Source organism: Papio anubis, chromosome X (assembly GCF_008728515.1).
Source record: "Papio anubis isolate 15944 chromosome X, Panubis1.0, whole genome shotgun sequence".
NCBI classification, from domain to species: Eukaryota; Metazoa; Chordata; class Mammalia; order Primates; family Cercopithecidae; genus Papio; species Papio anubis.
This window is the reverse complement of record NC_044996.1, coordinates 19,267,273-19,284,073: the sequence shown is the minus strand read 5'-3', so window position 1 is coordinate 19,284,073 and position 16,801 is coordinate 19,267,273. Positions and strand designations below refer to the sequence as shown.

The 16,801-nt window shown below is 40.0% G+C and overlaps 1 protein-coding gene across 2 annotated transcripts; it reads right to left on the bottom strand.

Moving 5' to 3' along the window:
* Positions 1–576: 576 nt before the first annotated feature.
* CT55 (cancer/testis antigen 55) lies at positions 577–14,817 on the bottom strand. 2 transcript variants are annotated; one of them, XM_003918313.4, is made up of 6 exons: positions 13,241–14,817; positions 11,792–11,976; positions 4,759–4,903; positions 2,223–2,335; positions 1,340–1,527; positions 577–1,052 (listed from the first exon to the last, which is right to left on the bottom strand). In XM_003918313.4, the coding sequence occupies exons 1-6, from the start codon at positions 13,332–13,334 to the stop codon at positions 983–985; spliced, it is 795 nt and encodes a 264-aa protein (XP_003918362.1). In that variant the 5' UTR covers positions 13,335–14,817; the 3' UTR covers positions 577–982. The 2 variants fall into 2 exon arrangements, with proteins under 2 accessions (XP_003918362.1, XP_009196576.1); XM_009198312.3 differs by having other exon boundaries at positions 819–1,049.
* Positions 14,818–16,801: the final 1,984 nt, after the last annotated feature.

Sequence of the window (16,801 nt, the reverse complement as noted above, 5' to 3'; positions counted from 1 at the left end):
GCCTGGAATTTTGTCCTTTTGGTTAAGGGTATAACTCTAGAGCCTCAACAGTGCCTGGCACATCAAAGAGAGTCAGTAGGATTTTGTAGAGTGAACCAATGAGTGAAAATGGGAATTTTACAAGACCTTCACTGTCCCTATCAAGTGGGAAACAAATCCCTGGATGACTGAGACGTCTCACTGGATCTGTAGTGTAAAGTAAAAACACAACTCTGTTTATTCAAGGACCAGTGGTAGTGGTGAAATTATGAATCACAGGACTCAGGGTAAGTTCACAACGACACTCAAGCTATGCTCAAAGGTCTGAATACATCCGTTCCCCTAGGTCACAGCTACCTAGTTAAATGTTCTATTAGACGAAAGCATGAAGTTTCATGGGGTTTACTTGTGGAATTTTAGTATAACCTTTCCCAGTGGGTAAGTAGCTTATCCTTCCTTCGACGGGCTCTGTGTTTGTACGTTTCTTCGTGACTTCACATGAGCTGCACCCCTGCAGCAAAGTGGCTCACGGAGGCTCATATACAGCAGAGTCGGCTTTCTATGGTTGTTGGTGTTATTTAAAAATCGACAGAGGTCTTAATGCGTTGCTCAACAATTTTATTCCTAAGGAACTAGTGATGAATGAACCGCAGCTAAACATCATAGATGGCCCAATCATTCAGTCATAGAGCTTAATAACATTTTATGTTAGGCACTCTTCTAAGTGCTTGGAGATGCTTTAATGACAACAGAAAAAAAAAGAACAACAACAACAACAAAAAAAAGATCAAAACACATCCTGCCATTGTGGAGTTTACATTCTAGCACGGGGAATAAGGAACATATTGAAACAATAAACAGCGCGAGTTATGTGGGTGAAAGAAGATGAAAGAGACTATGGAACAATACAGATTGTACAGACAGCATAAAGGGGGCTCAAAACTGAAGTCAAATTGTAACTTTAAATCATGCCTTTAACATGCTGTCCCTGATGCCTTTTCAGTTAAATGCTTTGGCTCCGACGTTCCTTTTTGGGCCGTCCCAGGCCTCCATCATCCTGGAATCCGCTGCTGCTAATGGGAAATATGGAATTCAAATTTAATGGCAGTGTTCATTTTAATTAAGAACTCCTTTCCCCCAGTGACTAGCGAGCTATTTTCGCGTGGTTTTTAATTGATAAGGCACTTCCCTAAGCTGGGTTCATGGTCCAATTGAACTAGCCAGTATCTCAATTAGATTTACCAGAAAAGCCATATGTAAAATACTATTTAGGCTTATTAAGCTAACCTTTTCAGTTAAACCAGTCCCTTTACTGCTCATAAAAGGAAAGATAAGCAGAATAAAAATGCTTTGTCATTACGATTTTTGAGCTGGGGTGACAGAAACCGCTCTCCAAATATAGCAGAACTGAATGCTCTCCACCATGACCACATTGACGATATCGTATACTTGAGGTATGTATCCATCAGGAAGTTTCACAGAATCCAAGGTGAAAAAGATAGTATAATCTATCACCCCATTTCTTCCATGTACGCTAGTAACGCAGACCTGTGAGTATAAATAATGGAAATGATTATGAAAAAGCCCAATAATCACTGTAACCAGCTTTGTACCTCCTCACTCTGGGTCCTGCGTGAGTGCAGGTCACTTCGATGCAAATCATTGATTTCCAAACTGGTTGGCCCGTTGCTAACACGAGGGGTGCTTTGTAAGAATACCCATGTCCACGCTCCACCTCAGAACAATTAAATCAGACTCTCTGGGAATGAGGCCTGGGTCTCAAATGAGAAATCCAGCTCTAAATATTACCAAAATATGTCCATTACCCTCTGTTGCCTTGAATTACCTGCGCATATTCAGGCTTTAATACCCAAATCATCCTCAGCATTTACTGGTAAGCTCAAGTCCCACAACACATTCCGCTCATTCTTTCCCTAAAATTTTCTGGCACAAAGATTGTTTTTCTTCCTCCTGTCATTGGAAGATTCTAATAACACTTGGATATTGAGTAAAATGCACAATTTAGAACTTAATCATGTGCTCGTTCTACGTAATTTTCTAATTATTTCCTTTGGAAGATCCTGCCTTTTCAATAAGAAAAGTGGCTCCTTTGTTGGCAAAGAATGTATTTCTTCATATTTTCTGTTATTCCCATTACGCCCAACAGAATCCTGGTCACGTAAATTCTCACCAAAGGAAGGGTTATCAGAAACTGATGACGGGAGGAACCGGAAAGAAATTACCTCTTCCACATGAATACAACGGGTGGGCTTCACAGAAGTTGCCTTGATGTTTGAGATGCCTGGCTCAGTGGAATATTCAACTTCTAACAAGTCACCCTTATAAGGCACAAAATCTAAAACAGCCATGGAGAAATGTGAGTGTCATGATCTCTTAACTAGGTCACGTTTAATTTCACACGTTATTTGATAGTGTACTACTTTAAAGTCAGTTCTGCTAGAACTAAAGTCCATTTTGTGCATATTTAAACAGACACTGCAAATCTCTAAGTCCAAAAAGAAATTTATAATCCTTAGGCATTGATTCTCCTCTACTGATTTAACAAATTTCAATGGAGGAAAGTGTCAACTATGCATCACAGCCAATCTGAGGGAGCGGCACAGGATTTACTGAACAACTGTTCGTGTTCACAATTGCTTAGTGAGAGGCAGTCAAACATGTAGGTAAGAGCACAAGTTTGACCCTGGCTACGTGGCTTCGAATCTTGACACTGCCACTCACTCAGTGTGCAACCTTAAGAAAGGTGGTTAAACTGTGCAGTGCCTCGTTTTCTTTTTTTTTTTTTTTTTTTTTTTTTTTTTTTTTTTTTTTTTTTTTTTTTTTTTTTGAGGCGGAGTCTTACTCTGTGCCCCAGGCTGGAGTGCAGTGGCGCGATCTCGGCTCACTGCAAGCTCCGCCTCCCAGGTTCACGCCATTCTCCTGCCTCAGCCTCCCGGTAGCTGGGACTGCAGAAGCCCGCCACCTCGCCCGGCTAATTTTTCTTGTATTTTTTTAGTAGAGCCGGGGTTTCACCGTGTTAGCCAGGATGGTCTTGATCTCCTGACACCATTGATCCATGCTTGACCACAAAGTGCTGGGATTACAGGCTTGAGCCACCGCGCCCGGCCGTTTTCTTCATCTATAAAATGAGAAGCACAGTAAGTAGCCTTCATGATACGCAGCTGCTGTGAGAATTAGTTGATATGTGCGATACACACAGAATCATTCCTGGTGCATAGTAACCACCAAATAACAGTTGATTGGTAGTAGTGGTAGCAGTACCACAAGAAAATGTTGTTACTTTCAGAATGAATGAATTTCCCCTGGTGTTGTGTTCGGCTGATGAACTCTTAAGTATCTGCCTCACAGGTTACAGTTAAGACCACTGAGTTTCAAACAGAAGTTTGCAGTAAGTTAAAAGTGAGTCACAGGATAACAAAGTTACATGAAAGAATCTGGAGCAAATGGAAATCCCAACTGCAAGTGAGACAGTAAATTGCCATAATGACTCCAGAAAACTAGCAATATCAACAAAGTGAAACATTTCTTCACGTTAGGACCTAACACTGTAGAATGACACAAGACACAATGTTAGACCTCTTCTGTCTCTCTCTCTCTCTTTCTCTGATAATTTACATACATTTATTTTGTGTGGGTTTAACATATATCTATATGCTTATAACCCCAAAATGTATATACCTCCAGCTCTAACCAACCTCAGGATCAATTATTCTTATGCTTACACCAATCTAACATGTGTAAAGCTGAGTTGCTGGTATTCTCCGTACTCACCAACTTTTGTTTACTTCAGTCATCTACATCACAAACTGGCAACTCCACTCTCACCACTGCTCAAACCAAAAACTTTGGAGGTACCTTAGACTCATTTCTCCTCCACATCAAAGATCTAATCCATTACCTCCTGGGTTCTTCTCTAACTTCAAAATATATCCAGAGTCAACTCAATCCTCAGGTCCTCCACTTCTCCATTTTCATTCACATCTCCATCATCTCTCACCAGGAATATTACAACATTTTCCTAACTGATTTCCTGACTCCACCCTTTCCCTCATAGTCTCTTCTCAACAAAGCAGACAGTGTCAACATCTTAAAACAAAATTCAGGTCAGAGTCCTGCTTTTGCACCTAAGAAAACAAACCAGTAAGCTGCCTGGGGAAGCAGAGCTAATCTCCCCATTTATACCCAAGCTATATGACAGCAGCAGTAGACAAAACAGACAAAAAAAAATATCATTGGGTAGAAGCTAAATATTAGAATATATCTGCTGATTACAAAGAGAATTCAACAACAACAACACACACACACACACTCACAGGGCGCTATCTCCAATCCTAAATTTGAAGCATTTGAAGTGTATTCTTTTAAAATTTGGTAATCTACCCTGTCACTGAAACTTCTCTAGTAACCAACTACAGAAATGATCCCTTCAAGTATAGTTCTTGAAGGGTATTAAAAATAGTGTCTCTATGTACTTGTAGGATTGTTTCCATGATTAGAAATTAAATTCTTATGTGAATGAAAAATATATCCAGGCATTGCTGAGGGCATTGAACAAATGAACACACAATAGCCAACAGCACACAATTTATAATACTGTCTATTTGCCCCTATATTGTACCTAATTTTGATTGGAACGGTCTACTTCTAACATTGAAGAGCCATTGACTGAAGCTAAGTACACTGTAAAAGTTGTTCCAGGACTAAAATCCTCTCAAAAATTTAAGAATTAGATCGTATATCTCAAAATGTAAATCATACCTTCAGAAAAAATGTCTATGGAAAAATAAATGCTGTTACTAATATAAATAGTATCTTCACTTATAGAAGTAACACATCCAATTAAAACTCTGGTTCCTGAGTCTGAGGGTACAGCACCATAAAGGCGGTGAGGCACAACATCCACCTGTAAGATTTAGGAAAGAGTTACTTCAAAAATAATACAAATTTAAACATGGAAATTACATGATTAAAACACTTGTATTCAAAAATATTTTCAACAGCCATCCTAAACACTGGTGAATATAGTTCACTTGGCAAATGGACCATTGACTTGAGATGATGGTAAAAGTCATGTGTGTGCTTCAAGAATTGTGAAATGTATCCCAAAACATTAATTGCCTACCTGAGTTTAATGCTCCTGTACCATTAGATTCCAAGATTTAAAAAATACCGTCCTTAGCCTGCAGAAATTCACAATGAAATGATGGTAAAGTGGAAAGGTATGTAGTCATAAGCAGGTTGCAATGAAGGATATAAAACTAGTTCAAAATGGTTTCTGTGAATTATCTAGAGGGAGAACATTTCAGACCGGGAGAAAATAGGGGCATTGCTTGGGGGAAGTCAGATTTGTGCTGGGTTGTGAAAGAAGACAGAGGTGTAACCTTGTAAACAGGGGTAGAGGAGCACGGAGGCGGAGAGAAAAAAACAACAGAAGTTAGGAGCCTAGGGAGCAAAATCTTAACATTCGAGATCCAGGCCTAGGAGAGAGAAGCACAAGATAAAGTTGGAGCAATAACCTCAACTGGGGAAGGTTCAAAAAACCAAGCCAAATTAGGGCTTTACTTTATCTACAATAAAGAGGCATACAAACCTTTTTCCTTATTGGAAGTGTAATAGTCCTTATTTTATAATCCTTAAAACTTACAGAAATAATGCAAGTTCATTGTACTAAAAATAGGAAAAACAAAAACCAGATACGCAGACAGCAAAAGGCGGTTACCCCATAATCCATATTCCATTACCAAGAGACCACCAGGGACTACATTTTGGCAGTAACACTCATCCTGATGTTTTTGTCTGTGCACAAATATATATATACATATGTAAATGCCTGTTTTAAAAGCAAATTAGCATGGTATTCAGTATTAAAGTATCACATTAAATTAACACAAAGGTTTTTAAATAACAAGAAAGGACAGTAAGAGTCATAGGGAATCCCAATTAATGGATGTGCCGTAATTTACTAACCCAATTCCACGTAATTAGACATTTCACTTGTGTCCTAGCATTTGGACTACTTGCCTGACTGAACTATAGGATAAACTCCTAGGGTTGGAATTTGCTGATCAAAGACTTCTGATGGAAACTTGAGCCACTGAGTTGTCAGTAATTTTTCATGGTTTTAAAAATAGCCTAGTTTGCTGCTATTCCCATTTCTTAACTGGTGCCTTTCCAACTGTCAATACCAATCTGATGTTTATTTTCCCCTCACCTACTATCATGAAGGAATGAGGCACCAGTCTCCTGCCCATATATCTATCCCCACTTTCGACAGTATCCAAGTGGGTGATCCACAGGACCCTTGGACCTCTCTGAGCCTTAATTCCATGCCAACTCACAGACATATTGCAGACTAAAACTTTGCCCATGTCTCATGGCTCCCAACTCTCTTTCTTATGCCTTGCAAATGCCACCAACACAACAGCAGGTACAAACAGATAATGTTGAGGGACAACTGAGTAGCCAGTAGTGAAACAAGATGTGGATCCTTCTCTCAGTCCTGCACATGAAAAGCAAACCCAGACTGGCTGTATGTTTAGATATAAATAAATGAATGACTTTCAGAAGAAAAGCTAAGTGAATACTCCTGTAAATTATGTCTTAGAATTAGCCTAAGGATACTTCCTGAACACAGAAGCCACGTGGATAAGATGGACATATTTATAGCATGTAAAAATTAAATAGATGGAGGAGGAGGGGAGCAAGAGGGAAAAATGGGACTCTCCAGTGATCGTCCTCCTGCAGAAACATCAATGTGAAAAACTATCCTTGTATGAAAATACCCTCATTTGACATAAGGAAACCAGATGAGAGACCATGATACCCAGTTATAGCATGAAAATAAGAAAAGATGCATTGAAGAGGGTAGTAACAACAGTTTTACATTACCCATATCACCCCTTCCCCGACCTTCAACAGCACAGCATAGAGAGAGATACCATCCACCCAGAGGAGAGAGATAGTAGCAAGCATAGGACATTGCCTGGGAACCCAATATCAGGTCACCACTTGACAGACGCCCATGGCCCCTGACTCTCAGATGGTACTTGTGGACAGAGTCTCTAGACCCACCCTGGCACCAGACAGAAAGCCACAACCACAGCAAAACAAACTCAATACCTGGTCTACATCTCTGTCGAGTGATTCCAGTGGCCTTATGCTCAGAATATTCTACAGCCACAGGGAGTTCTCAGTGAATGGAGGTTTGAATTCCAGTCTCACAAGGGACCAGCCTCCATAACCAAGGGAATCTCAGCCATTGTAGCATCTGTCGTTGTGTCTCTGGGAATAGGCAGCCCCCTAGGACTTCAATAGCTGCAGTGTTCACAAGCATAAGGACCAAAAGAGACCTTTGTAGAGTTTCCAGACAGGCTTACTGCTAAAGGATGTCCCCTAAAAGCTAGACTGTAAAGACAGAAATGAATACCTACTTCTTCAATACACAGATACAAACACATGACCACAAAGATTAAGAACAATAAGGAAAACATGACATCACCAAACTGACAAAACAAGGTGCCAGCAATTGACCCTAGAGTGATAGGAATGTATGAGTTGTTTAACAAATAATTCAAAATATTTATTTTCCACATGCTATGTGAACCTTGAAAACAATTACACAGAAATGATTCAGAATTTATCAGAGTAATTTGAAAGAAAAATTGAAAGAATTTTTAAAAAACCAAGCAAATCCAGAAGTTGAAAAATACAATGAAGGAAGTACACAATAGAGAACATCCAAAGAACAACTGATCGAGCAAAATAAAGAATCTGGAAACTTGGAGATAGCTTCATTGAAAATATACAGTCAGAGGAGACAAAATTAAAAGGAATGGCACGGAAAGAAAAAAAAAACTTACTGGATTTCTGGGACAATATCAGAAGAGCAATAGTATGAGTCATTCACATTCAAGCGGGAGGAGTAAAAAGATCATTTAAAAAATAATAATGGAGAGCCATCCAATCTCAAATAATAATGGAGAGCCATCCAAACTCAGAGAAAGTTACAAACATCTAGGTACTGGATGACCAAAGTTCTGCATGCAGATACAATCCAAATAAGATTACCCCCTGACATGTTAAAATCAAACTGTCAAAGATGAAAAATAAAGAATCCCAAGAGCAGCAAGAAGAACGAAGCAAATCATATATAAGGCACTTCCAATATGCCTACCAGAAGACTTCTCAGCAGAAGCATAAAAGGCCAGGAAAGAGTGGGATAGTCTATTTTAGGAACGCAAGGAAAAAAATCTCTAACCAAGAATAATGTACCCAGAAGTGAAGGGGAGATAAAGACTTTTACAGAGAAATCACAGCTGAGAAACTTCCTCACCGCCACAACTGTCTTACAAGAAATGCTAAGGAGAGTTCTTCCAACTGGCATAAGGGACGCTAATGAGTAATGCAAAAACATTACATGAAGGTATAAAACTCACCAGTAAACGTAACTACACAAATTCAGAATATTCTAATAAGGTAATGGTGGTTTCCAGATCACTTATATCTTTCATGTAAAGGTTAAAGAACTGAACTAGTAAAAATAAAATAAGTACAATAATTAATTAAGGGATATAAAATATAAAAAATTGCAGTAAAGTGTGAAACAGAAAACCCAAAATCCACGGGTGGAGTTAAACGGTAGAGTGTTTGCATTTTGTGATCAAAGTTATGTTATCAGTAAAATAAACTGCTGTGATTATGTTTCTGTAAGCCTCATGCTATCCACAAAGAAAAAAATCCTGTAATAGACACACTAAAACAAATAAAAAAGCAAAACATACTAATAGAGAAAAATCTCTTATCCATCAAGGAAAACAGTAAAAGAGGAAGAAAGGAAGACATTACCTACAAAATAGGTAGAAAAAATTCTCTAAGTGACAACAGTAAATCCTTACTTATCAATAATTACCTTGATAGTAATGGATGACATCCTCCAACTAAAATGCACAGAGTAGCTGAATAAATTTAAAAAGCAACAACAGCAACAACCAAACCTATGAGAGACCCACTTCTCCTTAAAGGACATTCATAAACTGAAAATGAAGGCATGAAAAAAGATATTCTTCCATGTAAAAGGAAACCAAAAGAGCGCAGGAGGTGCTAAACTGATTTCAAATAAAATAAGATTCATATCACAAACTGTAAAAAGAGACCAAGACCATTATATAATGATGAAGGAGTCAATTCATCAAGAGGATATAATGATTTCCAAAACTATGGACCCAACATAGCAGCACCTAAATATATGAAGCAAATATTAAGGTCTAAATGGTGAGGTAGAGTGCAATGCAATAATAGTAGGGGACTTCAACACCCAACTTGCAGCAATGAACAGATTGCCCCAACAGAACACTGACTCCACAAAAAGTGGAATTTATCTGCACTCTGGACCAAATGGAGCTGAGAGTCATTTACAGAACATTCCATCCAAATACTCCAAAACACATATTCTTTCCAACTGCATGTGGAACATTCTCGAGGATAGATTATGGGGCAGGCCATAAAACAGATACTAGCAAATTAAAGGAGTTTGAAATAAGATCAAATCAGTTCTTTAACCACAATGGTAAAGTATTAGAAATCAATAAAAGTAGGAACTGTGGAAACTTTAGAAGTGGATGGAAATTAAAAAACATGCTCCTAAATAACCAATGGATCAATGAAGAAATTAGAAGCAAAGTGTAAACATTTCTTGAGTTGAAGCAAAATGAAGGCACAACATATGAAAACCCATGAAATACAACAAAAGCAATTCTAAAAGTGAAGTTTACATCAATTAAGCCTACCTCAAAAGAAAATATGCATCTTCAATAAACAACCTCACACTGCACCTTGAGGAACTAGACAAACAAGAAAAAATTGCAATGCAAAATTAGGGCCTAAATCATAAAGATCAGAGCAGAAATAAATGAAATAGAAATGAGAAGAACAATACAAATATCAATGAAACAATGACTTGGTTTCTTGAAGAGGTAAAGCAAATCAACAAAACTTTAGCTAGACTAAGGAAAAAAGAGAGAAGATTCAAATAACTAAAATCAAAGATGAAAAAGGAGACAGCACAACTGACATCACCAAAACAAAACGTATCATAAGGAAGATTATGAACAATCATCTGGCTACAAATAGGAGAAGTTAGAAGAAATGAATACATTCCTGGACACATACAACCTGCCGAGATGTAATGGTGAATAAATAGAAAATCTGAACAGATCATTAATGAGTAAGGAAAGTGATTCAGTAATAAAAAATCCCCCATCAGTGAAGAGTCTAAGATAGAATGACTTCCCTTCCTAATACTACCAAATTTATATATAAAGAAGAATAATTAATAGCTATACTTTTAAACCTATTCCAAAAAAAAAAAAAGAAAAAAAAAAAAACAACGGGCAAGAGAGGAACACTTCCAAACTCATTCTGTCACACCGCATTACCCTGGTGGAAAACCCAGACAAGGAAACACAAAGAAGAGAAAACCAAAGAAAACTACATGCCAAAATTCCTGATCAACACAGTTGCAAAATCTTTAACAAAGTATTAGTAAAGCAAATTCCACAGCACATTAAAAAAATCATTCACCATGTTCTAGAGGGATTCAGCCCTGGGAAGCAAGGAATTTTCTACATACACAAATCAATAAATGTGCTATATCACATGAACAGAATAAAGGACAAAAGTCATAGGATCATTCCAATTTAAGCAGGATAAGCATTTGATCAAATTCCACACTCCTTCGTGATTAAAAACTCCACAAATTAGATATAGGAGGAGTGCACCTCAACACAATAAAGGTCATACATGATAAACCCACAGGTAACAACATACTGAATGGGAAAATGTTCCAGGCTTTTCCTCTAAGACCGGGAACAGGACAGAAATGCCCACTTTTGCCCATTCTATCACACATACTTCTGGAAGTGCTAGCCAGAAAAATTAGGCAAGAAGAAACAAAAGGCATCTAAATTCAAAAGGAAGAATTTAGATTGACCCTGTTTGCAGATGGGAAGCTCTTATGTATAAATAACCCTGAAAACATCACCAAAAAGCTACTAGGTCTAATAAACAAATTCAGGAAAGTGGCACGACACACAAACAACATACAAGAATCAGTAGCATTTCTATATAACAATAGGGAACTATCTGAGAAAGATATCAAGAAACAATCCCATTTACAACACCTTCAAAAAAATTAAAATAGGAATAAATTTAACCAAGGAGGTGAAGGATTGCAACACTGAAAACTATAAACCATTGACAAAGGAAATTGAAGGAGGCAGGAATGAATGAAAATACATCATATGTTCATGGACAGGAAGAATAAATATTGTTAAATGTCCGTAACCTAAAGCAATCTACAGATTCAATGCAACTCCTATGAAAATACAAATGACATTCTTCATGGAATTATAATTCCATGAAGCTCTTTTTAAAATATTTACAACGCACAGGGTTTGACATAGAAATTCCACTGCTATGAATGCGCACTACAGAAAATGTTTTTTTACCTGATAAGGGAAGTTGCAGGATTATAAAGAGTTCAATAATTATTATTGTTACCCATATTGTTTAAAGATTAGAATAATAGATAAGGAATTTTTATGTTTTACAGCACAAATTACTACAACTATTAGAACAGAAGAACCCACAGATTCAGAGGGGTGGGGCTTCAAATTGCGGTCTACATCCCCTCTACGGATCACAGCAGAGATGTTGGATTAATACAAGAAAAGAAAGATGCAGAAAGAAAGCCCACTGGGATAACACACAATTTCCAAACTCATGCACATCTCACCTTGATTGCTCTGAATCCATAAAGTGGTTTATCATCTTCCACAACCACATTTACTTTTTGTCCAACTTTTAGAGGCACGTTGCCACTCACAACATCACTACTGAAGAAGATCGACTCATCAATCATGCCATAATCACCACAGAAACTTGTGACAACTCCCTGCACAGTTTTCAACTGGGTGTCACCTACAAGATAAAGAAACTAGGTCATATTATTGGCCTCAAATGCAAACACCTACTACAAATAAGTCTTACACTCACCATCTGCATAACCCTGGACAGAGAAGTTTTATAACATCTCTGACCTCGTTTTCATCTGTCAATCCACAACAATCACAATTTCGACTAATAGGGTTATTGTAGGTTTTTAAAATATTTTTTAAAATTTATCAAAATTTAAATGTTAAAAATTTAAATTATTTTTTAATTTTTTGAGCAGAGTCTGGCTTTGTCGCCAAGGCTGCAGTGCAGTGGCGCAATCTGGGCTAGCGGCAACCTCCGCCTCCCAGGTTCAAGCGGTTCTCATGTCTCAGCCTCCCAAGCAACTGGGACTACAGGTGTGTGCCGCCACACCCAGCTAATTTTTGAATTGTTGGTAGAGATGGGGTTTAGCCATGTTGCCCAGGCTGGTCTCCAACTCCTGGCCTCAAGTGATCCACCTACCTGGAACTCCCAAAGAGCTGGGATTACAGGTGTGAGCCACCGAGCCCAGCTTGTGAATATTAATATTAACATGTACACCAACTGTCGAGAGCTGTGAGTGCCTTGCACAAGAGTGTGTAAATGTTACCTGTTAGCACCATGTCTACATATGAGTCAAGCTTCTGCTCCTATTATATTCCTTCATCATTATCACCAATTATGATGAGTAGCACTTTCTATAGATACTTAACTGTCTCAGCAGACTAAAAGATATCTGGAGATTGAAGGCTAGCCCAAAACGGCATCTGAATGGTTTTCTTTCTTTATTTATTTTTTTTGTTCTGCACAAGCCTAGCTGACAGCAATACTTAGGGATCAAACCTCAGCAGTTGCCCCACAGGAGTTCTGTGCCTTCGGGATCGGATAAGTATAAGGTATCAACTTGGCTTCAAATTACATTCCCATTTGGGATACAAGCCTAAATTCACTCGCAAATTAGGGAGTTTCTCGCCTACTGGAAATATAAATAGGCATGTGCTGCACAACCACATGGGGGGAAAGCACAGGAGGTACAGCCCCCAAGGTCTTCTCTGTCAACACCTTTCCCGCTTTAGATGGACAGGAGAGTTTGGGAGTTGGTTCTCAGGGACTTGTTGAGGACTAGGGTTGCCTCCCCATGCACACACAAGATGGAGCCGCCGTCACATGCTGTACCCGCTCGAGTTACCACAGCCTCATTCCAGGGGTGAGGAGAACTCCTACTGGGAGGCTTCTGGGGTGGGGGAAAAGTGGACACACAGAGGAATACCTTGTGGGAGCCCCTGCTGCTGTGGGCCCTGTTGCTCTGCAGGGTCGGCCGTTCTCCCGTAGAAGGCCAAAGCAAGTCTCAGAAGCCTGAGCATCGTCCCAGTTGTCACCACCAGCCTGGGCACCGCTTGTGACAGAGGAAGCACGAGGTCTCCTCAGTAAGGGAAGCCCTCAGGTCACGGCGTCTCCTCAGGGACTCACCTCCTGCTTCTCCTCCTCAGCCTCTGTGGCATGGGACCCAGCCGATAGTGAGCCCCCCTCGGGAGAGTCAGGGACATCGCAGCCTCCAAAGGAGCTCCCAGGCTCCCCTCTGACTTCTCCCTTTGAGCATGCGCTCATCAGGGCTCGCCTCTACCACTGTCCAGCCAATGGGCGTGCAGTGGGTGGGCGGGCAGGTTCCTGTGGCTATTAAAAGGTGATGGGTGGAAACATCGTCGCTTCCCCCACCAAGGCTGAGGGTGCCATTAGGATGGCCTGGGGGAAATGGCTTGGGAGCTTGGGTTCTCCATATACTAAGGAGATACAGGGCTCTTCTCTTGGATTCCCTGGGAGGATGGGTGCCTAAAACACCGTCTGTGCAGCCAAACATCCTTCTCTTGCCCCTGTATTCGTGGTGCTTAGTATAAGGAGTCACCACTCGGTGGGCAGTCAATAGTTAGTCCTCACCAGGGATCAATTTTGTGGAGAAAAGGCATCATGTGGGTAGGCAATGTTTTAGTGATGGCAAGTACGTGTCTTTTGTACTAGGACTCCCATTTTGAGTCCAGTGATAATTTATAATAGAATCCTTTTATGATCATTGCTACCATGAACTCATCGTTTACCTGGTTATACTTACATTACTCTGCTATACACATTACCCTTATTCATTCATTCAGCAAAACTCGTAGGGCACTAACTGTGAGCCAGACACTGTTCTGTGTTCTTAAAATTTGTTAGTGAATGAAAGAGTCAAGAATCTTCACCCCGTGAGGGTAGTTTTTTCACAGGATGACAAAAGGGCGACACTAAGCATCACATAATAAAATATATGATATGTTGGAAGACAATAAATGCCATGGAAAAATACGGCAAGACAAGAGGGATCCACAGTGCTGGGCATGGGGGGTTGGATTGCACTTTACAATAGCATGGTCAGAGTAGCCCTCATTGGAAAGCAATAGTTGAGAAAGATGTTGGAGTCAGTCAGGCAGCTATTTTGGGGAGAGTCATTCAGACGGAGGGCTTAGTTTGTGCAAAGACCATACAGCAAGACTGTGCCTGATGTACTCAAGGAAAAGCCAAGTGATTAGAGCAGAGGCAGTGAATAGCTAGAAGAGTAGGAAGTATGGTAAGAGAGGTAATAGAGGTTCAGGCTGCATGTGGGATAGTGGGACACTGGAAGTCCTTTCACTTTTATTGTCCATGATGTGTAAAGTCCCTGAAGGATTTGGAGCCTTCCAGGGATCACAGGTGCTTGGTTGTGAACAGGCTGGAAGAGGTCAGAGCAGGAAGCAAGGAGAACAGTTTGGATGATTCTGCTGCAACCCATGGGCACTGTGCATGAAAGCTGTTTGTCTTTCCTCTCCTACTATGAAAGCAAGTAAGAGCCTTGCCAAAGTTTAGCATCTGGTTAACAGGATTGGTTGAGGGTTATCTATGTCTCAAGATGTAACACAGCTGTGTTAATTTCCTGGGGAGGCCACAGCACATTACTACAACTGCGTGGCTTTAAACAACAAAAATGTATTCTCTGGCAGTTCTGCAGGCTATGAGTCTGAAATCAAGGTTTCAGTGAGGTTGGTTCTTTCTGGCAAGCTCTGAGGGAGAGTTTATTCCAAGATTCTGTAGGTTGCCAGTAGTAATTGGTTGGCTTTCCTTCAGTTGTAGATGCATCACTCCAGTCTCTTCCTCCTTCATCCCATGGTGTTCTTCCCCATCTGTCTGTGTGTCCGATGTACCTCTTCTTATAAGGACACTACTCATTGGATTAGGGATGTATGACTAATCCCAATGCTGTAGGACCTCATCTTAACTTGATTTTTTTTTTTTTTTTGCAAAGACCCTATTTCCAAATAGTCACATTCATAGGTACTGGGGCTCAGAACTTGAGCATATCTCTTTCAGGGCAAAATTCAACCCACAGCAACTGCTCTTGTACATTTTGATTACTCCAATATTCTACGATTATCAATGAAAAATTAAGACACACAGGTACGCAGACATTTCCTCTTATTTCTCTGAGAAAACACAGGCCGCGAAACAGGAGCCCCTCTGTGAACCTCCTGACACCCATCCTGGCTTTCTCTTCCTTCTCTCTTGTAACAGTGGAAGGACATCGCAGCCCCTGGCCAGGGCTGACACTCCACTGAGCACATAGAACCATTCTCTTGACACATTTTCTCTGAGAATGTTGTTTCTATTGCTATTGCCTCTCTTCATTCTGCATCAACAATCTTTTTTTTAAATCTTTGCCTATAAAAGAATAACATACAAACATACACAAGAATCACCCATCTTAAAAACTTCACAAATAACTCCCATCTTAAAAGTGTACATAGATAAATAAGCTTCCTTGACCTCATTTCCCCTTCAGTCCCATTCTTCTGTATCCTGTCCCTCACAGCAAATGCTATTTCAAGAATCACCTCTGCTCACTTCCTGAGCTCTCATTCCCTCCTTATTCCTCTGGCATTAGGCTTTTATCCCCATCATGCCCCTAATTTGCTCTTAAGATGACAGGAAACCTCCATGTCACCAAATCCAGTGGTCAATATGCTAAGCTGTCATCACTCAACCTCTTAGTGTTTGACACAGTTGAGGACTCCCCATTTCTTGTAACAAGTTCTTCAGTCTTCTGTGTGACCACCCTCTCCTAGAAAGACTCCTTCTCAGCCTCTTTTGGGAGATGTTCCTCCTATCAGGATCCCACAAGACTGCTCCAGAACTCAGGCCCTGAATGGCTTCTCTCTCCACATGCCAGCCCCATGGCATCTACATTCAGGTACTCCCAATCCCGTGTATATACTGAGTTATACACATCGTTATCCCATAGATATCTCAAGGGTAAGGTGTCCAAAATTCCACATGTCCTGAGCTTCCTTCAACCCTTGCACTTCCTTAAATCTTCTCCATCTCAGACGATGCCAGCTCAGTTCAAACAGTGGGTTAACATCATATCCCTGCCAAAACCCTTAGTTTTCTCCATTTTCTTTACACACTCCATGCCATCCATCAGCAAAAACTATCAATCCTTTGAAAACATACCTGTAGTCTCACCACCTCTAAAGAATGATTGAAAAATATCAATGGCTTAAATTTGTTAGTTTCAATCATGGCACAGAAGAAAGCAGAAAGAATCAAAGAGACAGCAGCCATTCAGACATGAAAACATGCCCAAAACCCTTCCATGTATACCTGCTGGCACAAATAGAGCTAATAATGGATACTGCAGCAAGAGATTGGTGCTAAGAAATAGCCTTAGAAAGAGGTAAGAAATAGCCTTCTCTGGCAAACTTCACTAAGTAAGACTCAGTCTCCTCTGCAGGGATCAAACTCTGCTGGCAGAGAAGCTACAGGTAGA